This window comes from Cyrtonyx montezumae, unplaced genomic scaffold, assembly GCF_038088225.1.
Source record: "Cyrtonyx montezumae isolate F1298 unplaced genomic scaffold, pur_monq_1.0 scaffold_18, whole genome shotgun sequence".
NCBI lineage: Eukaryota > Metazoa > Chordata > Aves > Galliformes > Odontophoridae > Cyrtonyx > Cyrtonyx montezumae.
In genome coordinates this window covers 9,781,267-9,808,852 of record NW_027071914.1, presented here as the reverse complement: position 1 = coordinate 9,808,852, position 27,586 = coordinate 9,781,267, and the positions used below count along the sequence as shown (strand labels likewise).

The 27,586-nt window shown below is 46.9% G+C and overlaps 1 protein-coding gene across 3 annotated transcripts in view; it reads left to right on the top strand.

Annotated features, from left to right (window-relative positions):
- Window positions 1–27,586, top strand: part of NSD1 (nuclear receptor binding SET domain protein 1) — a 53,414-nt gene that overhangs the window by 2,140 nt on the left and 23,688 nt on the right. For 2 of the 3 annotated variants that reach the window (XM_065734621.1, XM_065734622.1), the window contains exons 3-10: window positions 11,642–11,777; window positions 14,765–14,937; window positions 16,895–19,469; window positions 22,853–22,974; window positions 23,118–23,409; window positions 24,785–24,894; window positions 25,954–26,023; window positions 26,528–26,646. In XM_065734621.1, the coding sequence (XP_065590693.1) occupies window positions 11,642–11,777; window positions 14,765–14,937; window positions 16,895–19,469; window positions 22,853–22,974; window positions 23,118–23,409; window positions 24,785–24,894; window positions 25,954–26,023; window positions 26,528–26,646 (3,597 nt within the window). The remainder of the gene's footprint in view (window positions 1–11,641; window positions 11,778–14,764; window positions 14,938–16,894; window positions 19,470–22,852; window positions 22,975–23,117; window positions 23,410–24,784; window positions 24,895–25,953; window positions 26,024–26,527; window positions 26,647–27,586) is intronic. The other variant, XM_065734623.1, reaches the window with a different exon arrangement.

Sequence of the window (27,586 nt, the reverse complement as noted above, 5' to 3'; positions counted from 1 at the left end):
TCATCTTCTTTCCAGCCGTGCTTAACGAACAGGAGTGCTGCAGCTCCGGGTCCTGACGGCGCTTGGGTGCATGTGACGTATGCAGAGCTCGTTTCTGAATGCGAGTGAAACTTTGGGATGGTTTTCAGCATTCCTCAGTTGAGCTCCCTGAGTTATTTATAGGCACGTCCGTTATACAGAAGTTCTTAGAGATCCTCGGTATTTTCCTCGAGTGCTTTATTTTTAAGTGTGTTTCTGTAGCCTTCAGCTTGCCTTGCTCCAGCTTTGAGGCATGGTTTGATGCAAAAGGTGGAATGTAACCCGTGTGACAGCACTGACCCCGCAACCATTTTGCTTTTTCTCATTTCAGCGTGGCCGTTGCTGCCAGACAGATGCTACTGCTGTATTTCTGGAGAAGCACTTGCTCTCACCCTCAGTCACTGGGGAACCTGTTGTGTTTCTGCTGTGGGAGTTGCTCTGGGGCAGTGCAGGGCATGACCCCACAGCGTGTGCCTTTGGGAGCAGCGGTGTTCTCCGTGCAGAGCCCCGACCCGGTGCTCGGGGAGAGGCTGCTGTCAGCTGAGGTCTGTGCGTAGCTTTGTGGAGCGGAGCGGGTATCTCTCAGACATGTGCTCAGTGATGCGGTTGTGGGAGGGTCTCACGTTGTAAACAGAAGCGAGCAGAGGTACTTCCACAACTATCGGTGGCTTTGCTGCGTGCACTGCAACGCTGCAGCTGGAATGGTGATAACACTTCACGATGGAGCCCGTTATTTGGGCATGGAGCGAAGGGCTGGCTTCCAGTCAAGCTGCTGTCCTGCGTGCCCTGGTGTGGCATTCACCTCACAGAATGTTTAAACTTTTTTTTTTTACTTTTTTTTTCTTCAACCTGAGATCTTTCCTCTTCATCTTCCTTCTGATAACAGGAGGTTGTCTGCGGGGTCATTCATTTCAGCTGTGCTGTTTGTGGGATGGGAAAGCTTTTTGCCTGTTCCAGGTTACCACTGAGACAGAGCTGATAGTTTTTGATTGCTAAATGTTACACAGTAGCTATGGGAGTAGCCAGGCTTGCCCTCAGATGCTCTGTTCGTACAGGCATTTAATTTCTGTCCCCTTTGGATTTGAGTGGCTCGAGTCAGCTTTCTCTGAGAGCCTGCTACATCTTACCAGAACCACCCAAACAAACTTAACAACAAAACAAAACCCAGGAGCTCCACACAGCTATTTTTAGGGCAGCTCGTCATAGCCGGGCCACTGATAACCGCGTTTACCCGCGGGCTCCTTTGCTTTGCAGCAGGGTTTGGTCGGAGCTTCTGTTCCCGAAGCCACAGCCCCTTCAGCTCTGCCAGCAGGGCAGCATGCAGGCAGCAGCCTGTCGGATTGCGGTAAGCTTTCGGGGTTCCCTGGATCGTTAGGAACTCTTAGGCCGATTTCCCAAGTGCCAGGGGTGCTTCCCGCAGGACCGACGGCACTTGGCTGTGTCTTTGTGGGATGCATACCAGGTGTGCAGGATGGCATTGTGTTGCAGGGGGCTGTTAATAGCGCATGGACCAGGTAGCATTCAGGTGTAAAGAGGGATGCGCATATTCCGAAGTTATCTTAACGGCCACCTTAATCTTGGTTAAGGTTTGCTGAAACTCAAAGCGTGAGTGCCGGGTTTTCTCGTTGGAGAGAGGGACAAATGACAGCGGCCGTTGTTGGGCCATTGTTTCTGCTCCCGACCTGACAATGGGGCGACTGCGGGCAGCTGATGGCTCCTCCGTGCTGCTGTTGGATCGCAGCCATTTGCACTGCAATGGATGGACGCTTTGTACATTTTTCTGTTCTTTATCAGCTTGATGTGAGCCTGTCTTCAGCAGTTTCCTGGCCTTGCAGGTTGTCCTGCGGCAGTGTTTTGCAGTCAGATGGGTGCTGGGGCCCTGGGCTGTGCCCCACTGCCAGAGCTCCAGTGCTGCAGTGTTGGAGAGATGGGTTTGCTCCTGGTGTAATTCTCGTGTTGAAGTTTCGCTTCTTTATAAATGTAAGTAGTGTACCTTATTACCTTTTGCTTTGCCAGCTTGTTTTTTAATTGCTGCCCACGAAGTATGTTGGAGCTGCTCAGTTCATAGCACTTGAAACTGAGAGTCCTTGGGCTGAAGTATTCCTGTGCACACGTGTTACACGGTGTGCAGCTTTGTGCCATGCATTCATGTGCAGGACCCCGATGACCTGAGGTGTGTGGGGCTACTGGGGGTTTGGTTCACTGGAGCTATACCTTGTGTGGCATGCTCAAGGTGCTTACAAAACTAAGGGCCAGAGAAGTGATCCCTTTAAGCCTGGAACCAATCCCCAGTATGGTGAGAGGTTCTGTTACATTCTGCGGTCACAGTGTTGTGCGCTTGTTACCAACTGTATCCTCTGTGTGTGGGTTACTGTGGCTCACCATTTGTTGGCAGGCTTCTCTGTGGCCATTACTGTCTTCTCTAGAGGCAGAGGTACCTGTACCATTCTGTAAACGATTCTGAAGGAATCTTCTACTAGAGGTTGTTGGTTGTAGTGCAAATACCTGCTGGTAGCATCGGGTCCCTGAGGCAGAATGGGCACAGCAGTAGTATGAGCAGGGAGCATCCGTTTCATTGGGCAGCTGACATCTTCACAGTGAGGGGAAGTGAATCCTATTTGTCTGTACCCGTGCCTGTCTTCAGTGCGTGTATGGCCAGGAGGACAGGCTCCCTGCATACTGCTCTCCTGCTGGGATGATGTTATTTCCTAGAAGGCACAGATCTGGACCTTACCGAGCTGTGAAACCTGCTGAGCCCCTGGGTTTGGAGTGTCATTCAGAAGTACGTCCATGTTTTGAGCAGAGCTAGACTTGCTCACAAAGGGATTAAACCATGGTGGACATCAAGAAGAGTATGGGTGTTTCTGTGGTTTTGGCACTGTCCTAGGCTCTTGTCATAGCTTGACCACACGTTTTGAGGTCCTTAATGCCTTTGGCTGTGAGGCTGTGATAGCACAGCATGCCGTGTTTGTGGTGTGCTGATGGCTGCTGTGCTGCAGAGCCGGGTGACAGCCGTGTGTGTCCCTCTGGGCTGAACTCCTGTGCAGGGCATTGACTCCTGGGAGCATTTATCCCAGCATTTGGCAGTGATGGCTCTTCTTGTTTTGCTTGTATTTGTTCTCTAATCTACTATTTTTGATTAGCTTCTGTTTGTTTGTGTGATGTTACCAAAAATAATGTGGTTTCTTGGTAAGCAGCATGGTGTGCAATGTGTGTGATGGATGCCTTTGTTGTCCCTATGGGGCTGTGTGGATCTCTGGAGCTGTGATCAGACAGTGAGACCAGGTATGTGTTTTGGATAGCCTTGACAGTGTGGTTTTGTGGAATAAAATGTCAAAAACCTCTGTCACTTCTATTTTCTAAACTAAAATGGAAAGTTAAGCTTGGGTAGGAGAGACTTCATTCAAGCGGTGTCTTGGATAACATCCTTTCTGCGGTCATAAATAGTTATCCTTTAGTCAAGCCTTTAGTATAGGGCTGTTACTAGAGGAGCGCAGACTTCACTCAGCATTTTGGTTCTGGTCTGTATGAGATGTGGCAGGAGGGATGTGCCGCTGGCTGCTGCAGGAGGGAAGCAGCCAGTGGCACAGAATGGGCTTTGAGAGTCCCTGTGCCCCTCTGCTTTGTGTTTGCTCGCTGTTGGCTTCTGAGGGGAAGGGCAGCTCCCAGACCTTGGGGTTTTTGCTAACTGTTTCTGCTGTTGAGAGAATGTTGATGTTACAGTTTCCTCCGAAGCCTTGTTGAAAGTTGTGGCAGTGGCACCCTGTGATACTGTTTCAGCAGTTCCTGACCCTGGGGGCAAAATGGTTATGTTGTGTTTGCAGCTCTGGGATTGTTCTGTGCCTCCTGCAAATGTAGCAGCTTCTTCCGACCCGGTGCTTCCCCGTCCAGGAGTGGAGCTGCGCAGTGCCGCATGGAAAGGTTTCATTTTCAAAATGTCCCCATGTTAAGTGAACAAATTGCAATCTCACCCAAGAGCTGTCAGCTCTGAAGATGGGTAATAAGCTCCCCAAGCCTCAGGAAAGAAGTGGTATTCTTTGAATTATTGTTGAGAATGTGTATGTTAAAAAGACATTATTAACTCAAAAATTGGTGTCAAGGGCAGTGTTTAACTTTCCCTGTTGCTTAGGACATGCTTCTGCTTTTCCTGCCTGTGATTGACAGCTTCCTGTGTAACGCCATTGGGAATGGCACAGGGACCAGAAGTACCTGAAGGAAGAAACTCAGGCTCCTGGCAAGGGCTGGGCACGTTAAAAACATCATGTTAATGTCACTTCTGATACCCGGAAAAAGTGACAGATGTTTTGTTCTGTGTGCACACAGCCATCTGTGCTGCACAGCTCAGTCCTTGCCCAGTAAAACAGGGTTAAGTCCTTTATGGTGGTTAAGGCATTGCCAGGATTTCCACGTTAATGGGTGGAAAAGGTCTGTGAGAGAGTCTGCTTTGAATTAGAGCAGCGGTTTTCAACCTCTGGTGATTTGTGGACCCCTAAACACTTCCCAGGTGCAGACTCTTGTACAGCGAATTTAGACCTATCAACAATAGCATTGCTTTCTTTTGTGTAACTTCATGGCTACGGAGCATTTTTCCATGGAGGTGAGTGTGCAGAGTGTGGAGCTGCAGAACATCTTGTGAGCACTGGATGTGGTGTGCAACCATCCTGAGTTTGGTGTGTGGCAGAATGTGAAAGGCACCACAGGGCCAGGAGCAGGCTGCAGTGCTGGGTAAAGGCACTGCCTGCTTGGGTGGATTGCTGGAAGTTAAAACATTCCTTCTGCATTGGTTCACTGTTTGTGGGAAGGTTGGAAGCATCAGGTGCAGTTGGTGCAGGCACAGCGGGTTTTAGGGCTCTTTGGTTTGGTGTGTGGCAGGACAGTCGTGGTTCAGCTGCTCCTTGGGTGCTCCTGGCTGTTGGTGATTGGTGGAGCGTGAGATGCTGCTGCATTGGTATCTCTCTACTCTTTGTTTTTATCAAATTAGAAAACTGTTTCAGTGCAGCTGCTCACGGCAGCTTCTGCAGCAGTGATTGAGTGTTGCGCGGAGATAAGGCTGGACTTGGTGCACAGCAATCTCTTCTGTGTCCGAAAGCGTTGATGAATCTAGGAGTGTGCTTTGCCTCCCTTGAGGGATGGGAAAGCACTTGCTGAAGCTGATGTGTTGACTTTGTGCAGTTACCATTGAGATTGCTTCAAGCTTTACTTTGCTCTTCTTTCAGAAGAAAAGTCCCTGTGCCATCTTGTCCTTGTGTGCCAGTGCTTGGTGGGGAGCTGCCCTGGCCAGGGAGCCTTCATGCACATCCCTAGCACAGCCTGAGCTGCAGCTTTGTGCCACTGTCACCACAGCTTCTTTGAGGTCCAGCTCCAAACAAGAGGCAGGACTGGTGGCTGTCTGTGTCCATCCACCCACTGCCCCACACAGCACTGGCTTGCTGTTGTGACCCTGCTCAGAGCAACAGGCACTGCCTGGATGTGTGTGGGCTGTGGGGAGGAGGCACTTCTGGGAGCACTCCCAGTGCTGAGACCACCTGGGGAAGGCAGCCTGCCTCCCGCTGCTGCCTCTGTCCATCCCATGCAGCCTGTGGGTGGTGGGGTGCTCACCCAAGGAAGCAGCCTACTCATTCCTTAGCAAGGCTTTGTTTGCCTAAATCCTTGATAAGGAACTTGTTCTGTGGGTTACGGATGGTGTAAGACACTGTGAGTGGTTCCACGTGCGCTCTATCCCAAACCGCCGGTTCTTAGCTGCGAAGTTTCAGATAGACATTTGCTCCTTGCGGTGTGCACGTGCTGTTCTCTAACACTGCTTCTTTCTGGTTACAGCCAAAGTCACAATGAATGCTTCTACTTTTGCGCAATCTGGATATGGCTTTCATTTCGTGTGTCTTGAAACTCAGTTTCTGAAAGCAGTGGCTGTGTTTATCGGATGTCTTGCTTGTGAACAGTTTGATAGAATAAAGGAACACAGAAATAAAGTTGAAAATCAGGCATATCTGATGACCTGGTTTCATTTCAGTTTCTCACTAGTTCATGGATGGTAAGAAAATATTTGATGACAGTGTCTTTGTGAGACTCAGCCAGGTTCCTATAGTGCTCGCAGTTCCTCCCTTTCTTAAAGCAATTAGTGTGGGTTAAATAATCTAGCTTTTAGTTTATCATTTGAAATGCATGCAGATAAGCAAGCAAAGCTGAGCGTTCCCAGGCATAGTTCATCTCTGTCAGTGCTCTGAAATCCTCTGTGTCTGTGTGTTTTTCTTCGTTGGGTGTTGGGATGAGTCTGTTCCCTTTCTCACCTGCTTCCTTCTCCCTTCTCCCTCACATCTTGCTGTTGTTTATTTCTCTTTACTGTGATGCCACACTGCTGTTCTGTTCAGTTCATAAGCAAAAATTACCACCATTAAGAAAGTGATGAAACAGAGGTGCTCATACCTGGTTTTCTTTCTGTGTGAGACTCCTGAACTTGAAACAGCTGCTTCAAGATTTATGAAATTGTCAATGTAATGCAACCAACTCTCTTCATCTTAAACTTTTACAGTATTTCTTGCATGCACAGCAGCCTTTCCATTTACAGACTGTGCAGCCCAAGCCAGGGAACATAAAAACTTAGCCAGAGGGCAGGTGTCAAGAAGCACACAGAAGTTCACCTTCTGTCACCATGTCTGCTGGATTTTCTACTAGTGAACACCGAATTAATGAGTATTGAACACTTGCTTGTCATCACGTCCCAGATAAGGTCAGTGTGTGCACTGTGGATGTGGATGTAGGTCAGGCTGCTGGAGCCCAGCGAGAGGCCAGGCACTGGGTGCTGAGGTTGGTCCCCAGGGTTCCTCCTGCTCTGGGAGGACAAAGCACATCATGGTCCTCGTGACACAGGCTGTTTGTGGCTCTCCAGCAGGCCTCTGACTTCCGTGTTTGCATCACTGCTTGCCATAAGCGGAGTGCTGGCGTGCTCACTGGGGTGTGGGCGGTGGTGATTTCAGCATGCAGGTGTTGTGGTTTGTGTTGTTGTGTTGTTAGGTTGGTTATGTTTTTCTTTCCCCATGCAGAGCTGGTGCTCCCCGTGAGCACTCTCCAGCACAGCTCTACCTGTGCTGATGCACTTTGGCCTCGTTTTGCTTTCTTAATACTGCTTCAGCTTTAAGGCAGATAAATTTAATATTCATTCCAGTCTTCTTGGTCAGGTTTGGTTTTGATTTCACAGAAGCTTATTGAAAAGAAGAATCTTTCCTAGTGACAGTTTTATTTTTTTACTTCATTGTGAGCAGTTATTAATTTCCATTCTTGATCTTGCTTCAGTATTGTTCTTCATTTCATTTTCTTATCTTTTCGTGCAACATATTCATGAGCAAAGATCATTTCCCAGGTCCCATCTTCTCCTGTCTACATTCATTCATTTCTCAGTGCACAGGTGCTGGAGCAAAGTGAAGTAATGGAGTCAGAGTGATCCTGTCAGGATGGGAGGCTGGAGGGAAGAGAAGGACTCTGGTAGAAATCTTACTGTTATCTATGTGGGAAGCAGTCATTGCATAGGAATTCTGTGCCCCAGGTTCGTCCTGTTAGCATTTCTTTGCTGGGAAGTTGAGCTTCAGATTCAGCAACACCAGAGTAGCTGTTTGGAATCAGGTGAACTCACTGCCTTTCTTTTCCTCCTTTTGGGAAAATACTCCTGATCAGAGAGCTTTAAGGAAGGAAATCAGGGTGGGAGACAGGAGACTGACTCTCACTAAAGCTTCCAGTGCAGGGAGCAGCCAGAGAGGGGCTGCCCCAGCAAGGAGAGGCTCAGAGAGAGCCCTGGGTATTGTTCCCAGTGTGCTGCTGTGTGCTCCAGCTCAGGTCAGGGTTTTCCTGCTACCTGGCAGCTGCTCCTGTGATGAGATCTGCTCACAGATACCCATCTGCTCACAGGTACCCCGGGCTGCTGCTGCAGAGCTTCATCTGCCGTGCTTCGAGGAAATACACAGTCTTGGTCTGCCTGCTGTTAGTGCCATTGTTTATTCAGTATTGTTTAATTATCATCTGGATGTGTCACCTCCTTGTGTGTTTATTCCCTAGCTTTTGTTCTGTTCACTCTTCTGTACCAGGCCAGGCGGCATCTTTCTGTTTTTGCTGGGAGTCAGGAGCTTCCTTCCTTCTTCTCAGCATCCTCCTTGCACAGTTTGTTCTGCTCCCCCAGCCTTTCCAACAGCATGTTCTGCCCATTGCTTTACTGAACGAATAACACTGCACTTATAGTTAAGGAATAAGCCATAAAAGGGTCATTCCAGCCTAGGTTTTCCATGACGGCTTTCCAAAGGAGCTCTGAATTACCAATGTGCAGGGTTGTGCTGGGCGCAGCCCTGTCAGGCTCAGCTGTTGGGGTGCATAACACTGAAAATCTTGGCTTGTGACTGAGCATGCAGTTGGGTCTCTCTGGGCTTTGGTGAGATGGCTGCTTCCCAGTCCTGCTGCTGGGACACGCAGTGCCATGCAGGAGGTGGCAGCGCACTCGAGCTGCTGCAGGAGGGTGCAGCCTGCAGCGTGTGTGTGCTTGTGCTTTGCACCACTCTATTCAGCAAGATTAATGGGTTGAACGGCAGCTTGAGGTGACAGAGCTGAGAGCGGGCATCAGACGAGCTTTGTTTTTGTCGCTATTTAATGATGTGGTTATTTTAAAGAGAGGCAGATTGTTGAAAGACAGTTCAGGGCTTTAGAGTAGTCATGAAATGAGAGCTGGCGCTCAGCTTCACTCGCCAAGTTACGGAGGTTGCTGTGGTTTTTGCGTAATACAAATTCAGGAGGTGGCTCTCAAGGCAGAAGTCTGTTGTCCTGTCTCTACACCTCAGCTCGCGTCGCTTTCTCAAGGCTCAGTGCTTTTTTGGGGGTCTAGTACTGGTGGAGAGGATTTGATTAAAGAACACCCACAATGTATGCCCTTGTTCTCTCCAAAAATAACACAGAATGGTCTGGAATACTGCATATAATCTAGAGTTTAGACTGTAGCTTGTCTCATCTGAACAGCAAATTAATGCCAAACAGCTGATAACAGAGCAGACAGTGCTCACTCCCTTTGGGAGAACGACAGAGAGCACAGTGTGATGAGTGCAGATGAAGCAGGGCAGCGTGCTGTCCTTCCTCACCAATCCTCTCACCTTCACATTTCTTCATTGCATCTCTGCTGGAGTTTACAGCACGAGCTAGTCCTCCCTGTAGTGCTGCTGCTCGCTGGTTTTGTTACATATATTAATGCTCTGTGGATAATGTTAATTATAATTAATGTGCTCTGTGTTAATTATTCTAAGCAGACGTAAGGGCTACATCTGAACTTCAGTACTTCGGTTATGAGTTGAAAAAGCATGGGGCTTTCTGTAGTTCATGGAAGAGTCATCGTTGGTGTGTGGCCAAAGTTCTGGCCATTAGGATTTCTTACCAGTTTAAACTTAGTATAACTGTTCTTAGAGGGAAACTTGTTGTATTCTGACCGCAGGAATGCATGCTTTGAGGGTTACAGTTATCTGTCGCACAGCAGTTTAAAGGTCTCATACCTGGAAATGATAACTACTGCTTTTAGAGAGGGGAGGAGCAGTGCAAGAATTCAGCCTGCATCCACTTGATGCTTCCTGTAGCTGCCAGGGAAGGGACAGAGCAGGCATGAGAATGGCTGCGGACAGACTGACGCTGAAAAGCCTGCTGAACATTTGGGAAGGGAGTTAAGCACTGAAGCATTGTCTCTGAATAGGTTCTCGAAAGAAATTTTCCTTAGGCGGCTGTGTTTGGTATGGGAGGGTGACAGAATGTTCATTTAAATGCAGATTTGCCTCCAGACGGGGCTGGGGGTGTCGCCCAGGTGAATCAGTGTGAATGACTTTGTCAAATCCCCATATCACTGTGCTGCTGGCCCAGCTGCTTTCACTAGGCTTACAGCTTTTGGGATGCACATGCCTTGTGTGTGCTCTGCGGTGCGTTGGAGGTTTTGTTTTGTTACAGTATGTGTGCACACCTCAAAACCTGGTGTTGAAAAATGCATAAAATACCTGGGTTAAATGTCACCTTTACAGGAAGAGCACGTGTGTAGGAAAGGAGAAAAAAATGGGTTTGCATCTGAAAAAGCATCAATGTCTGAAGTGCCTCCAGGTCTGCACTGCTGCCTCCTGTGCTGGACAGCCCCCATTGCCTATTCCCGTTGCCCTCCCGAGCTCCTGCTCAGAAATAAATTATTGCTATAGCTTTTGATGGCTGAGTGAGAAGAATTTCAGCAATGGCGTCTATAGGGTAATTACCTGCTTTACCTCATGTAACAGAGAACTTTATCCTTTTGTAGTCTCTGTAACCACGTGCAGAGATCCCATAAAACTTGACCTGCAGTGGGATATTCCTTTTATTAGAGATCTGTTGCAGTTTAGTCACTAGGATGTTAAACTCTGAAATGCAGGAGATGTGCCTTGAGGCGTGGTGAGCAGGATGAAAACATGAAGTGAGAAGGTGCGTATTTGTGTCATGACAGCTCTAATGGGGAGCACATTGCTGATGCTTATTGGTAAAAGTACCTGCAGCACTGCTTAGAGCTCTTCCAGTGCTGAAACAGCCTGAGCCAGGTCATCAGCAAGTGCTGGCAAACAGGAGGGTGCCCCACAGCAGGCACGTGGGTGCCTCCAGCACCTATCCGGGCTCAGCTCATCAATGCAGGCCAGCTCTGGGATCCCCACCCTCTGCTGGTGCCATAGTGTCCAACCAGAAGGGTCTGCGCTCATGGGAAACTGAGGGATCCGCTCTCTGCTCGGCGATGGTGAGGCAGGAATGGCAGTGAGCAGCGTCGGGTGTGTGTGTTGTTGGGTGTTTGTATTGCAAGGTTGTGATGTTCTCCTGATTGCTGCAGTGCCCTGAGAATCGAAGTGTCTTTGGGTGTGTGTACAGAGCTGTTCCTTGCAGGCAGACTTGGGAAGCAGAAGGGGTCTGTGTGTTCGCTGGGGGGAGGGAGGGAGTGGCTGTGCTTTCACTGTTCTTGGGGAAGAGCAGTGGCAGTTCTGGTCACATAAACCCAAAATTAGAACAAAAGTTGTTTTGTTTTTTTTTCCTTTTCTCTTTTTGTAGTTGCATTTGATTTCAAATATTTTATGAGAAAGGTTTTTTCCGGAGCATGTGTATGAGCTGAGACAGTCATTAGCCTTGTACATGCCGACTCTTTTATTTGCTCTTCTCATCACCTCGTTCCAGTCAGGAATAGTTCATTGTCTTTCATTACCTTTTTGTGTATGTCACAATGTTTGAAATGAAGCAGTTGGTGTTAGTGAAGTCATCGGAGCTGGCTGTGACTCAGGATATTGCCCTGCTCTGACAAATGGATGAACTCATAGTGGTCATTTACCAGGTTACATTCCTCACTGGAAGGAAGGAAAAAAAAGAAAATCCACGAAAAGAAAACCCAACTCAATAAAATCAAACCCTAGTTTATTGTTTTGTTCTCTCAGAAGGATGAGAAGAATGATGGTGTTCTTTGAAGGTGCAGGAGCCACTAAGTAAAATCAGGACTTGCTTTTTCATGTAAATGTCTCTGGTGGCCAGATGTAATCTGCATGCAGGGAAGGGGGAGGCAAGGCTTTTTAAAAGCATCTGGAGCTTTAGTGATTTCTTGTGTTCTGATTTTTCCCCAAAGATCCGAGCCAAGAAGAAACCTACTCCAGTGAAGTATGAAGTTGGGGATCTTGTTTGGGCCAAGTTCAACAGACGCCCGTGGTGGCCATGCACAATTTGTCATGACCCAGTGCTGGACTGTCACTCAAAAATGAAAGGTACTGTATCTACTCAGACTGCAAAGTGAAGCAGTTGTATGGTTCTTTATTAATGGGAAAAAAAAAAAAAAGGAAGACCTTGATCTGTAAAGCAGAACTACACCAGGGAGGTGACAGGAGGAAGGGGCTAAAGCTGAGGAAGTGACACAGGCAGCTGTTGAATGTTTGGGGAGTACTTGAGCGGAACTTACAAACAGGAGGGATACTGACATTTTACAGGATCTCATAGCAATAGGACAAGAGGGAATGGCTAAAACCGAAAGAAGGGAGAGTTAGGTGAGGTGTTAGGTGGAAATTCTTTACTCAGAGTTTGGTGTGGCACTGGCAGCACTGCCCAGAGCTGTGGGTGCCCCATTCCTGGAGGTGCCCAAGACCAGGTGGGATGGGGCCCTGTACAACCTGAGCTGGCAGGGGGCAGCCAACCTACAGAATGGATTGGGATAGATGGATTTCAAGGTCCATTCCAGCCCAAGCCATTCTGTGTCTTGGGGAGTTGGCCGGGCTGGGGACAGGGAAGCAGGAGAGGCTGTGAAGTGCAGTTGGGGTGAAACAGCCTAGCTGCTGAATGCCTTAAGGCGTTATGTGAATGTGTGAGAGGAAGTGATTTTTTTTTTGGCCTTGTTTGGCACTGGGAAGCAGGGGGCTGTTTATGGGGATATATCAGAAAAACCTTGTGATGGAGCCACATGTGTGAAAGCTTAGGACATAGTGTGTTAGTGAGACTAAGAACAAACCGCGTGTGAGGGAAAGGGGTGGAAGGAAATAGGCCAGAGCTGCACGTATGTGAGCAGGGAAGAAGAGGGTAGAGCCCAGGAAGGATGGGAGTTGCACAAGGTCAAGACAGAGCAGCATAGATATGTGATCAAGAGAACAGAAGAGAAGTAGTGGTTTAGAAATTGAACTTTATTTGAAAGCTTTCACACTGCTTTTAGGATCATATTGACTACCATGGGGAGACTGCCACAAATTGAAAGCTGTATTTATTTCTTCCGTGTTTCCCTTTCTGGTTTGTTTTGTACTGTGAGTAATGGGAAATCCCTAGAGAATGGTGCCTTCTGCATCTGACAGCTCCCTGGCCCTTGCCAGCCAAGTGCTGAGAATGAATAGACTTTCCTACTGACCATAGGCTCAGAGCTGTCTGCTCTTTCTCTAGAGACATGAAGTAGCTTTTCCTGTATTGTGCTCATGTCAGCTGCTGGTTTGGTTGCTGTAGTCTTTCCTACTGTTTTTTCAGTTTCCTCTTCATCTTCTGGGAAGCATTCATCCTGGTTCTGGGTAATACTGAGCACGCAGTTGTGAACAGTCCCTCTTGAGCTCTCAAATTCCCATCGAGGATGTTGCCAGAATCCACCTGTGTCCTCCCACCCCCATTGAATTCATGGACAGGATTTAATATATAGATCTGTCCAGCAATCCCCTCTCAGTCTGTGTAACTCTGCAGAGAGGGAACATGCTATTAACAAATTTTGGCATGATCTGTTCTCCAGCCATATCATAGAATCTCAAATTGTGTTTTATCCATGTTGGGATCGAGATTGCTCTGAGGAAAGATTTCCAGTTGTTCTCTGTAATCTATTAATCTCACCTCCTTGAGTGGTGAATGGCAGACCAGGTGGATCTGAACTCAGGTGCTTTTGGGAGCAGGGTGCTGTGGGGTTCTGCACTCACTGTAACAAGCATGGTCCTCCTGCCTTAGTGCTCTCTTGTTGTCATAGGAACAAGCTCTTCAAAACGAGGCAGGTTGCTTCAAACTCCTCTCTTGTGCAAAAAGCTCCTCTCTTCATGGTTTGAGGCGTGGTGTGATGTTTAAAGCAGCTTGCCTTCTCTTGGCAAGCTCTTGAGCAACGCAGGTATTTTTGGGGCTGGAATATTGAAGTTCAGTAGCTTGGATCCCAGTACTGTAGATGGGATTCGGTCTGCCATCGTTGTCCTTGGATTGATTTTGCCCTGGTTTATCATCATTTACCTGTTGTTGGTCAGAATGTGAGTGCTGGCATTGCTAGGTGCCAGGCTGCTGGCACCGTGCAGGCACTCTGAGAGGAGGCAGCACAAACAAAAGGGGCTGCAAAGTTCTGGCTAGGTGCTCACCTGGGAAATACCTATGTGGAGGTATTCCCAGGACAGCGTGAAGGGAGCATTGCAGGGAGTTTATTACTCATGTTCAAGCCTTGTTGGCATTGTTCCAGCACCTGAAACGTGTTGTCTTTCACCGGAACACCAATACCAGTTCAGTTCTTCATTGCTTTGTGCCATTAAGTGCTCTTGCTCAGGAAACACCTCTGAAAAATCTTGGAAGTGGTTGTAATAGTGCCCTTATGGTTTTCTTCCGTGGCTGTGCACTGTAGTGCCCACAGCAGGGAATTAACTTTTTACAAACAGCTCTTCGTCACGATGCATGCATTGCTCTCATAGTGCAAATGTGTGCACCTGAGGGTATATTTAAACACAACTGTTAATGCTTAATGTCCAGAATAAGAGTTCGTATGTTAACAAAGCGTGGAGCTATTTGTGTTGGGGGAGGTACAGCCTGCATGGGTAAATGCTATCCAGTGGGATCTTGTTTCTGGGAGCTGCTGGTGCACCATTTCCTCTTCCCAGCAGCCAAGTGGATGGGCTGTTCAGTCGTTCATCAGAGAGGAGCAACAAGAAATTGGCTGCCTTGTGTGTTACCTCTGTCGAGGGAGAAAAGAGCAAACAACATTTGGATATTTTCCCAATCTATTTTGCAGCCAGACTGTAGTCTTTGCTCTGGGGAAACAGATCATCTTAGCCCTGTTAATCACTGTAAGAAAGCAATGAGTTCAGCAGTGCAGAGGGGTCTCTCTTAGTCCTGACTAGGAACTGCCAGAAGTGGCATTCATGTGGAAATGTTATTAAGCAAAAGGCTTTGTACAAATAACTGATAGATTGCTGCTGCTTTCTATGATAGATTTTGTCTTCGTTTTGTTGTGTGCAAGGAGTTAATTCTGTTAAATTTTTTGGAATAGTTTCCAATCGGAGGCCATACAGAGAGTACTACGTGGATGCCTTAGGAGAGCCTTCAGAGAAAGCCTGGGTTGCTGGAAAAGCTATTGTCCTGTTTGAAGGGAGACATCAATTTGAAGAGCTGCCTGTTCTTCGGAGAAGAGGGAAGCAAAAGGAAAAAGGCTACAAATATAAGGTGAAAGATCTGCTTTCTCTGTTTTTGATTTCCTGAATCTGCGCAATAAAGATCGTTCCTTTATGCCTGGAGTTGCACTTTGACAGTTTGCTTTTGTGACAGTGACTTGAGCAGCAGGGCCAGAGAGTGGTTCTTTGCATCCTTATAACAACCAGAGCATGTAAGCAGCTGAGTGTTTCTAGGCTATCTTTTATGTTTATGTAGGGGTGTGGCCTGTTGCTTTCGTTGCCCTGCAGAGCTCTGAAAGGCAGAGGAGTCAGGTCCCAGTTCAGCAGCGAAGCCCTTTCTTGATGCCAATTACAGTGCACTTTTAAGTAACTTCCTGTGCTCTCTTGCAGCATCTTTTGGCTGATGTGAGGTAGAAGTGGAGTTATGTACTTCAGCTAGATCATGGACTGAGATAAAGCAGTGGGGGTTTTAATCCTGCTTCAATAATTCTCTTTATGGAAACCTGCTTGGACTTACAATTTAACTTGGAAAACATTTTGTCAGTGAGCCTGCAGGAATGAGTTTTGTGGCTCGTTGCATCATCTCCATTTCCAAGCATAACAGCCCTGAGCAATTTTAGCCAGAGTAACGTAATGTGACACAGAGATCTGTTCTCTGTCTTCAGAATCATAATGGGAGGAATTTGCATTTCAGAATTGTTGAAATGAAGTGAGCAGACTGATGCATTCCTGTGAGGGAGCTGATAGGCGGAGTAGGAACGGTGTCTGTTCCTTTTTTCTAGCAGCACTTAACCTGTGTTAGTGAGAAGCCATTGGATCAAATGTGCTCGTGCAGGTGTGAGCTTCCTGGGTGTAATGCTCTCTTTCTGGCTTGTCTGTTTCCAGGGGTATGCTCAGTAGCTTTCCTAAGGGCTCTGTTACCTGCATTTCTGCCTTCCCCAGCAGTTAGTTATATGCAACCAAGAAGTGTTTCTGGTCCCAGAAATTAAAATGCTTCGTTGCTAGAATCTCCCCCGTATGTAAATTGCAGCACCTACGTGGCTGCAGCAGCGGGAACCAAACGTGTGTTGCTTGCATAAATGTCCAGCCTTGTGTCCCTGGAAGCCAAGATCTGATGCAAAGCTGAGAGTATTTCACTGCTTTACTACCGGGCCCTGTAAAATGGTTACTCTCCTAGGACAGTCGTTTGTTTCTGTGGATTTTTTTCTTTTAAGAGACAAGTATCAGAAATTTGAGTTGTTCCTCCTGCTGCGGAATAGATTTTGATATTAGGAGTGTTGTGAAGCCGTTGGTTTTCTGTTGTGCAGCCAAGAACAGCATGTGCAGATAAAAATGAAGTTTGTGAGTTTGTTTTTTTAGGTGTTTAGGGGTTCCTGTCTGGTATGCAGCATGCCCTGTATTTTGTGCTAAGGGTGGAGCTGAAGCTGGGAGAGTTCTGGATAAAGGACATACTGTATCTGCTACAGTGTATTTAAATGTGGTACAGATTTTATGTTTGTACCAAAGTGAGCTGATGGAGGGGGAAGATGGAATTGTGCCCCAAGTTCAAGGGATGAAGGAAGGATCAAGAGCAAGCAAAGCCAACATGGCAGTTCAAATATTTTGAGAAAATGATGTTGCAGTCACCTTGAGAGGGCTGTTAGCTGTTACTCTGCATTTCTGCGTCAGGGATCCGTACCATACACATCGCCCTTACGCACTGTTGTGCTGGGATGTGTGGTCACCGGGATACCAGTGTTTGCAGGGACTGTTTTGATGTTTGGGGAATGCATGAGGATTTTTACTAGCCTTGACAGGAGTGCAGGTAGTTTACTCAGGAAAGTTATTTTGTGCATCCTCTAGGCACCGTCTCTGGCAATCTGTTGTCTTAAAGGTGCAGAATGCAGGACTGTCACTGCGCTCCGTGCCTTGTCCGTCTCTATCTCGCTGTTATCCTGTTGGTTACCCCCTCATTTTTTTTCTTTCTTTTTCTTTTGTTTTGTTTTGTTTTTGTCTCCTCCAACTTTAAGGTTCCCCAGAGGTTTATGGCTAAATGGGAAGTCAGTGTTGGACAGGCAGAAGACATTCTTCTCGGGGGGCCAGAGGATCAAAAGTGCAGCCAGAACTCCAGCGAGCTGGACAGCGAGAAGGAAGTGCAGCCGGAATTCTATCCCAATGGCCCTGGAGCCAAAAAGGACAGGCAGCTGAACGGCTGTTTTAAATCCTTGGCATATGACTCCAAACACTCAGCCAGTGAAAAAGGAAAATCGCATATTAAGCCACACGTGAAAAAGAGCTCAGAGAGCAGAAAAAGGACTAGAGTAAAAAAGGGTGGCATGAGAGAAGAAGCTTCCAAGGGGGAAATCAAAGAAGAAACACCGGAAAGGACAGTTAATAATATTATTGTTGGGGACCTACCAGAGAAACATGCATCTCACGAACTGCGACGGATTGCGAAGAGCATAACAGCATCCAACAGCACCAGAGAAAACCATTTGCTCTCCTCCTTTGGAGAAAGACATTTTGAAAATATAACTTTGAAGTCGGACTATGGGAGTCATAAAAGTGATGCCCTGAAGAACACACTCCAAGGGGATTTGTTTTCCAATGGATCTTCGGAGAGAGAGAAAAGCTCCCTGGGCATTCTGTGCAGTTCCAAGTTGCAAATACACTATTCTGCATCTGAGGCTGGTACGGAGAAAAAGCAAACTGAATCAGATTCATCTTCTTCCCTCTCAGATGGTGGGAACAGTGATGTAGATACCATGGACCAAAGTTCAGAGAGAGCCTCTAGCACTCTTGAAGTTAGTGATTCTTCAGATAAAATGGAGAAGGAATTTCCTATGACATCAAGTGGAAACATTAAGCTTTCCATGTATTTTTCCCAGAAAAGCAGCAGAAGGGCCAGAAAGAAGTTATACAGAGATCGCAAACCTCTGGGAGGTTCTGCAGCCAGCGGACTCAATGCTGAATTTGCACACAGGGAACTTGAAGGAGGCTCCTCTGATGCAGAGATGCCATTGACAGCTCTTGAGTGCTCTTCAGATGTGAGAAATGACAATCTTTCCCTAGCAAACAAGCGCGCTAATCCCCAAAGTGTTTCCAAGGACAGCTCCTGGTCTGCTGTTGCAAATCAAACAACCTTAAAACTGAAAAACATGAAATTGCCTCGGATCAGGAGTATAAAATGCAAGCATAAAGAAAAGGTTGCTGGGTTGGAGCCTTCTCTTGCAGAAGAGGAGGGTGCCATGAATCATTGTTCCTCCGATACCAAAGGCTTCTCTGGCCTTCAGAGAGATTCTCTTCCGAGAAGCGGAAAAGTTGATGGTCAGAAACTGTTAAACAATGTGCATGAGAAACCCAGGGACTCTGCTGAGATAGAAACAGCTGTGGTGAAACACGTCCTGTCAGAGCTGAAGGAGCTATCGTATCGATCCATGAATGATGATGTCAGTGACTCTGGTGCTCCAAAGGCCACAGTACCCTTACTTTTCTCTTCCGCCTCTGGTCACGGTCGTTTGCCTATTGAGCCAAATTACAGGTTCAGCACCTTGTTAATGATGTTGAAGGATATTCATGACAGTAAGGCAAAAGAGCAGCAACTGATGACTGGTCAGAATATAGTCCCATATCGAAATGCCAGCGCAGCCGATGGTTCTGGAGGCAATTCTGCGAGCGGCCTGACATCCTTGTCTATTGTAGGTCCCCCATTTAAAATAGAAAAGAACGGAGATTGTACCCAGGAAACAGTCAATCCGAACTCCTCCAGTATAAGCAACTCCTCATTTTCACACAGTCCACCAGCCAAGTTAACGGGGATTGGTACTAGTAAAAGGGAGCCCGCAAATACTGGGACAAATGGCAAAAATTGCGTGCCCAAGCGCAACTGTTCAAAATCTAAGCAGTCATCAAAGCTTGGAGATAAAACAGTTTCAAACAGAAAGGACTTAAAACCAGGAGGGCCAAGTAAGTTGTTAAGTCGGTTATCCAGAGATTCAGGAGAACATTCATTCCGCGTGCACGGTTCGGTTACCAGTCCTCTAGGTAATGAAGCAGAAGATACTGAGAGGAAAGAGTCTGTTGATTTAACAGAACATTCAACTGATGAAGACTCTGCTTGTTTATCTGATGACAATTTAGGTCGTATTGGAAGGAGACCTGAAGCTGGTAGAAATACTGAGAGATGCACTTCTGCTGAAAATGGGGAGAGTCCAGACTTGGATTCAGAGGCAAATAGTGAGAGCTCTCTTGGTGATGAGGCTAATGATGTAAATCACGTAGCACCTAAAAAGCGATGGCAGCGTTTTAACCAAAGCAGTGCTAGATCTAATAAGCACATCAGTAGATCTAGGGAAAAAGGAAACTTGGAGAGTGCCTTTGGCCTGAATTCTCATGGCTTTTCACTGAAGGGAAATGAGTGCTTGGGACGTAGGCATTCCCCTCATTCAAAGGTGCTTGAGGGAGACCTAACAGTTCAGGACTATGAGAATCATTTAGACTTAGTTGAGAAACGTTTGAATGTATGTGGTAAGCCAAACAACAGTGTGATGGACTCAGAAACAAAGCTTGGCAACTTTGCTCCCCAGTCTGAATTCTCTGCACAAGGTAAGGGAGCTGGACTTGTACCAGAATGTGTATTTGTATACATTTTGTAATTTTTCATTTACAGTATAAGTTACAGAATTTTGGGCTGCTTTGACAACGTGGAGATGTATATATTTCTGTGAGCTGAAGAAGGATTGATATGGGGTTGGTTTTTTTTTTTTTTTTTGGACTCTCTGTAAGCACAGAGCACAAAAGCTTTAGTGGTGATGGAATTTTGCTTAGCTTTTGGTTAGAGAGTTTAAACATAGGACATCATTAGCTCTCCCACAGTGAAAGGTAAAACTATCATTGAGAATTTTTTTCTTCAGTGTGTCCGTTCATGCCGTCTTTGTGTTTGGTCTTAGCTGCATAGATCAGCTCCAGGAAGTGCTTTTTTTTTTTTTTTTTTGCATTTAGTTTTGCTTTGTATTTTAGTGTGGAAGTTTATTGGCTGCTAATAATGAGATGAGGAACCCCACACATTTCCTAGCTCATGGCACTGGTGGGGCTGTCTGAGAGATACAGGGGAGAATATAGGGACAGCTGCAGGGAGCCTGGGCTGTGCAGGTGAGGCAACCTTGTCCAAAGGGAGGTGGCCATGGAAGAAGGAAGTGTGTTGGGCAGGGGGTCAGACAACCCTGCCTCTCCCACAGAGATAATGGGCGAGTTTCTTATGGGTAACTAAATCTGGAAATTTGGTTGGAAAGCAAAAACAAACAAACAAAAGCACAATAAAACTGCCTTCCCCCCACCCCAACAAAACAAAGAAAACAAGGAACACGGGGAGGGAGAGGACTAGGTCCAGCAGAACTGCATTTAACACTTGCCATTCTCAAAGGATCTAGGGAGGCAGGCCTTCATGACAGCACTGAAATGATTTGATTTTGTTTTGTTTTGTTTTTTAACAAAGATCTTGCCAAGCAACATGAAATTGTTTGCCAGTAATGTCATAAACGAATGATGGGCAGAGTTCAGTGTGCTTTGTCACTTCTGTTCCCTATGTGCCTATCCTGATGTGTTGTGCCATTAGCAACTGGTTGCTGCACACCTGTTTCAATACAGGGAGGACAGCATCTGGCTTTAATGGTCACAGGACCAAGGCAAGTCACAACAGGCACAGAAAATGAGCCCACAGGGTGTAACACACCAGGTAAAAATCCTGTTTTGAAATCATGGCAAGCTTAATCGTTTACCATCTACTCTGTCCATGGCGGTGTGTTTTTGAGGGTTTAAGTCCTTACAAAGGCAGTGGGAAGTGTGCTTTATCCTGGGTTGGGCTGCACAGAGGGGCTGTGCCCGCTGAAGCCATCTCCTGGAGTGCATGAAGGCACAGCTGGGTTCTGGAGGCTTCCAGGTGGTTTGGCAATTGAAATATCCCTGCAGTTGCTGAGAGGTGAAAAGTGCAAGTCTGCAGAGAGAGCTAGAGGAGACTGCTAAGAAACAGTAGCAGTGCGAAGAGGAAAGGAGAAGATCTGCAGCAGAACACAGGTGGCTCCCATTGCAGCACAGAGCTGGCCAGGGCTGCTTGCAGGTCAGCAGCCATGGTGCAATCCGTGCCTCTGCGCTGCTGAGCCGTACCCGTATGGATGTGCCATCAGCAGGCACCAAAGGTTCCATGTGAGCAGCTGCCTGGGCTGCCTTGACGTTGCTGGGGCAGGGCTGGTGGAGCAGGCTAACACTGTGAAAAGTCCCTTTGTGGAAATCGGTCTTCCTTTTGTTTTGGACAAGGCCGATTATGTAGGAAGCAGGGAGAGTGATGCGGATGTTAGAAGTGCCCCTTGCAGAAGAGAGCGGCTTCCTCCCTGTGCCAGCACTTTGAGGAGACGTGACTAATCCTCCTCCTCCACAGGCAGGCGTGGAAGGGGCCACAAAAGATTGCATTCACAACTGTGTAATTTGTACTGAGCACGATCAATGCAAGTCCTCGTCGTAGCTGAAAGCAATATCCGGCGTATTTTTGATGCAAAATTTGCAGTTAGGTTTAAACTGAGTAAGGCAGGAGTGAGGGCTGGTTGCATTCACTAGATGAGACCTGCACAAGTAACAAGCTTCTTAAGGTGTGTGGTGTGCCATTGCCATTCAGACTGCATTTTTACAGGAGTCACTTGAGGGGAAGAATAATGCAGTTAAGCTTCACTTTCTGCCACAGAGCTGTGTGCTCTGCTGGCTGGTTGCGTGGCTGTTCATAGTCACTAGTGAAGACACCAGGTATAGGACTAGGCCAGTGTGGGTTGCACCTGGATACAAGTGCACAGGGTTATAGCAGCTGAAAATAGCTGTGTTTAGGAAAGGTGGTTTCCTATCTTCTCTTTTGGCCAAGTTTGACGTTTCCATTCTTGTTTAACCACGAAGCCACAATAAGGTGTAGCAATCTCGTCCAACATCCCTGGTCTTAAGTGTTGATCTGGAATGCTTTCATTTTTATAGAACGTTTCTGCTCAAAAAAGTAAAACCCACCTTCTGCATGGGGAAAGGAAGTAAAGAATAGAAAACTTAATATAACCTTCCAGGAGACCACAGATGTTTCTGTGATGTGGAGGGGATTTCTGACAGTAAGGTAGAATTAATTGTGGAAAAACAATGAGGAGGAAAAGTCTCAGGTATTTGAGAAAGTTAAATAAGCATTGTCTTGCTTTTGCAGCTTGTTGAGTAGAGGTGACATAGTGTTAGGACCCTTCCTCGGAGTTTGCTGTGAGTGGTTCTGTTTGTGCTGGGGAAGTGGCTGGTGCCAGGCTTTTCCCTTGTAATTGTGCGGTGCTGTGCACGTGTAAAGAAAAAGATGTCTCAGCCCTGAGAATCTTGCAGCCTCTTGGGAGGACAGTTAACTCCCTCATCACATCCTGATCTCAGTACAGAATCTGTTGGTGGGAAACAAAAGGAATAAGGCTTGCAATAGCAGATAGGGAATCCAGGGCTCTTGAAGTACATGAGAAAATGCGCTGGGGAGGAGGGAAGGGAAGGAGCTGGGCTGACATGGCACTGGTGGAGCCAGCAACCAAAGCGTGTTAGGGAGAGTAGCATTTTGCCATGCCCCTGCACATAAACCCACGGGAGTTTGGATTGACAGAGAAAGCAGAGTGATGAATGTGAGTTTCTACCAGATGTAGGTTTTAGTGCAAGTACTGCAAGAAGGCTAAGTGTAGGGTTGTGTAAGGAGATGCTGGGTCACATTGCTAGGAGCCTCTTAGTCAGGTGTCTGAAGTGCTTGAGGTGGCCATGGTCCTTAGCCACATCAGAGTTGGAGAAATAGGAAGCTTGAATATTAGAAGGCTGTGTTAGGGCTCTTCTTGCATAGAGCTCTGAAGGAGAAGGCAGGAGCAGCTGTTACCTACAGGTCACGAGGAGGATTTTTTGTTGTGATATTCTCAGAAACACAGTCTTGAAGCTGCTTTCCTTTTTCGTAGTACATTCAGAGAGGAAACGCCTTAGAAAGCCAAGTAAACGGCTTCTGGAATATGCAGAAGAATATGATCACTTATTTGCACCTAAGAAAAAGTCAAGGAAAAACCAGGAGCAATTGCAAAAGGTAGGTTAAGGCAAATGTGCTCTTCATGATTTTTACTGTTGGGCTCCAGTTTGCGTGGTTTTGATCTGGTCTTGCTTCATGGCACTCATGCTGCATGCAAGGCTGTGCAGGCTGAATGTTTTCACCGTGTTTCACTGTGTTAGGTGAATTCTGTGGCAAGGTCTGGATTTGAAGGAGGTCTTCCTGCACAGCACAGTCCTGACAGAGAGACCCATCGGGGGCCCAGTCCTTTGGTTTCAACTCCATTTTCAACCAAAGAGTCCCCTCCCATCCTTGAAGCAGAGTGCTCCTTCTCAGAGCTAGAGCCCCATGCTGCTGATCCCAATGAGCAGCTGATAGAAGGACAGTCCGATTTCCCTGAGCTCGTGCTGTCTTCCTCCGATGTTTCTGAAGTTTCTGCTTCTCCAGATGCAGAGGAGAGATTCCTGAAATCAGGTAAGTGGGAAGTTGTGGTGTTCCGCTCCAGTAAGTGAACATGTCATGAGTTCACTTTAAATGCTGCTTTGGCCCAAATAAAAAGGTTAGTAGCTGCTGATCTCTGTTTGCTTTGCTTTATTCAGAGACCATTACTGGTACTAGGAGAAGAGGGGCAGGTGAGACGTGTGACCCAGTGAAGTGGCTCATTGCAATTCTGCTGTTAGTGTTTTGTCTAAAGACTTGTCCAAGGTCAAAGCTCTGGTCCTCTGGCTACGTAAGCTTATAAGGAAGGCTGTTTCTGTTCTAAAGGGCCAACTGTTTTGTTTCTTTGGTTAAAACATGTATTTATAAATATTTATTTCTGTGATTATAAACGTATGTAGATAACATATGTAGGAACGCTTATGTACGTATAATAATAGACCAAGCAGGCAGAGAGAGCTGCAGTCACTGAGAGGTCAGAGTCTGTTTTTTGTGGGGCAGGGGAGTGACAGGTAGAAGTGAAGAGCCTGCAATGGTTGAAGGGAGGGAGCCTGAGCTTGGAGATGCAGGCACAGCCCGCAGTGCAGCAGTGGTTGTAGATGTGCAGTATGTAGAGATTGTGCATCTCTTCCCACTCCTGAGGAAACTACTGAGGCCTGGGAGCCTGGGCTGTGTGGCAGAGAGTGATGGATGACGTGCTGTCCTGTGAGGTGGCTGAGGTATTTGGTGTTGCTGCGTGCAGAGCTGTGTGTCATAGGGAGGACAGAGCCAAGCTGATTAAGGAAGCAGATGAGCAGGGTAGGACAGGTAATAAGCTGTTTCCATGGGGTGTCTTGCACACACAGCATCACAATTTCCTGGTTCTTTTAAGTGTTTATTGCTGCCCATGTCTAGCAACTTGTCTCCCAAGTGGCTAGCACAAAGTTGGAGCAGGAGGCTGCCTCCTATAGCTGGATTCCTTTGGGCATCTTGGTCCAGGTGGTGAGAGCACATCCTTCAGCCTGTTCACTGCATGCATAGTGATGTGTGTGGTGTGGGAGTGGAAGCAGGAGGATGCAGAGATGTATTTGTCAGTGGGAGGGCTGGGTTGTGCTGGTTAAGCAACTGTAAAATTGTGATGTGAATTGCACTGCCAGGATGGTTACCTACTGGGTTTAAGTTCGTGATCTCTCTTCCATGGATGGACTTTTTTATATTGAGTATTGAGGTATGCCTGATCTGTGCAGGTTGTAGAGGTATTTGTTAGTTGGGTTTTTTTTGTTGTCGTTTGTCTGTTTTGTTTTTGTAGCTTGTACTGCAAAAGACAAGATGAATTAGGTTGTTTTGAACTACTGACTGGCATTTTCTTGATGGCCTTAGAGTGACTGAAGCTAAGAAAATCCCCATTTATCTAACCAGAATTTTATTGCAGGAAACTTTGAGAGCAAACGTCAAAGGAAGCCCACTAAAAAACTCTTGGAATCCAATGATTTAGATACTGCCTTTATGCCAAAGAAGGAGGAGTGGACTCCCCCAAAGAAGGTATTTTTCTTCCAGTACTTTTGAAAGTCAGATAGAAAATGAGCCTGGACAGCAGGCCTTGCTGAGCGAGAGGCATGGGGCAGTGAGCTGTGTGTTGTTGGCTGTGGCCCAGGAGAGAGGGTCCACCCTTCCCAAAGGTGCTGGTTGCTGCGTTATGGTGAAGAAATCTGCTAAATACAGAGGTGTTCCCCACCCTTTCCCACTTGTAATGGGGACTGGGGCGTTTTGGCTGTGAGGTCTCCTCTCTCCATTGATTTATAAGGAAAAATGAGTCATCTGGATGCAGGCTGGGAAGCTGTGGGCAGAGCTTTTCTGTCCCAGGGAATCACTGTAACTTGAACCTAAGGCTTTCTCCTTTTCTGTCAGTTTTTCTCACAATAGTATTTCCTTTGTTACATTCCCAAGTTGGCTGATGGAAGGTAAGCAAGGGTAGGACTTGTACAGGGTAGAGGCTTGAGTGGTAACACATGTAGCATACAGTGCTAGACACAGGTTGTTTTGTTTTTTCTAAAGAAATTGCTGATCTTCTCTGCTAAATGCTCAAAATCCAGTGACATGATTCGGAAAAAGGAGATAACAAAGACTAATATCAGGCATTGTATGTGCACCAGACATAGCATCACTGTTTCTAAGGTTGGTTAACAGTTTTCTTGCCTTTCTCAATCTCTTTCTCCATGGCATTCTTAATACAGTCATCATGGCTGCAGTAATACAGAGGCCAGAAAAAATCAGCCATAGCCTTTGTAAAAATGTAAAACCAGAAGAGAGTCTCTATTTCCAGCAGCATATGGGGTGTTAGCAGCCTTTTGGGTAGAGCTCGGGAAACTGTGAGGGGTGCTGGTGAACATGGGACCTGGCAAACTCACCTTTCCTCCTTGCCTGACTTTTCCATATGGGATCTGTCAGGCACGCAGACCAAATGTCTTCTTGAAAAGTTGCTAACCGTTGATGAATTCATGATCTGAAGTAATTGTTGCAGTCATTTGTAAAGACTCCTAATGGCTGAGGAGAGCACATCTCTGATTTGTGTCTGGTGAATTGTTTCCTATGTATTTGTAGGGCACCGGCCCTTCAGAGAGCGACAGCTTGGAGCTGTACTCACCAGCCCACTTCCCAGACCTGGGAGAAGGTAAGTGATCACAGAGCAGCGGGGTACACTGCTGTGATTTGTATCAGTGCCTGTGGCTGTAGAGGGAGCTCTGTGTGTATGGCTTTTATATGTCCTAGGCCTTAACTGAGGCAGTGGCACAAGAAATAGGTACAATTGTTTATCCAGAAGTACTGTTTTATATATAAATATTCTGTATGGAAAGGGGAGGTATGGGGTTTATATTTCCATGGGAGGATGTTCACTTTCCGTTGTTAGAATGGTTGTAGGAAAAGTTGTCACCACAGGTGCTGTACCAGTGTGACTTTTGCCTGATGCATGCTCTTTCCAGGCTCAACATTGCCTGCTCTGTCTGGTGGACAATTGGACAGTTGCAGTGTATTTCTTCTTTCCAGTCTTCATGTCCTCAAAGAAAATAGGAGACAGCCTGTGGCAGTCAGGGTTGGGGAAGTTGGTAGGCCCATAGTGAGTGACCACATTCTTGTTTCTGCATTTTTCTTGAACGGTCTTTCTGTTGCATCCCAGCTTCTGAAAAGCTCTTGGAGAAGCAGCGCAAGCGGAAGAGACCGCGCCATTCCTCTGCTGCAATGCATTCCAAGAAGGAGAAAAATGGGGAGAGGCTGGGGGGGACCCCACGCTCTGAGGTACCGTTGGGTTTTCCTACACACTGTCATCCCTTTTACCTGTCTGCTACTTCCCAGGGTGCTGTGCAGAGCCTCGGCCAAGTAGTCTTTGGCTGGCTGAATGCAAGATTAGTGTCTCAGCTGGGACTTTGTCCCCCTGATGTAGCTGCATGAGCTGGGGTTGAAGCTGGAGGAATCACCTTGATGAGTAATTACTTTATGATGGCTGCTTAACTGAGGCTCAATTTTTAAGCTGCTTCTCTGCTAGTTCTCCAGGAGAAAGGCTGTTCTGATATGACAGAACAAAGGTTTGACTGGCATCTTGCTTTGCATGTCAGAAGGCCTAACTGCTGTAACAGGTCTTGTCTTCTGGTGGTGGGTATCTTGCTCTTTTGCGCACCGATATGAGGTGCAAGCAGTAGATGTCAACTTCAAACTCTTCCGTTTGCCCTGCATGCCAGGGTGAGCTCAGAGCCATGTTGGTGGGGATGGGGGGGAACTGTCTGTGACTGCTCACAGGAGTCTCTGATTACGTTCTGCCGTCCAGCAGAAAGGGATAACTGGGGCAACTCCCTTCTGCTGCATCATAGCAAAGCTGGCATTCAAATATCTCTGACAAGCACGTTTTGCCTTTTAGGAGTGAGCCAGGTATCACCAAGTGTAGGGGAAGCAAGACTTTTCCTGAGAGAGGCGGGACGCCTCTGGGCCACTCTCAGCATCGCCTCTCACTTCCAGTGGCCCAGGTTCAGCAGCAGGCTGTTCTGTCAGGATAGTCAGTATGTATTTCAGGAGCCAATTATAGACATATGTTGTTATATTTGTTATTGTTATACAGCTTCCAGCAGAGCACGAACAACTCACCAGTTGTCTGAGCAGTACCAACTACTCTGAGGTCCACTGCTTTTTGAAAAGCATTTCTCATGGGGGTGCTAAAGTTTGGGGTAATACCTCTGGGCCCTAT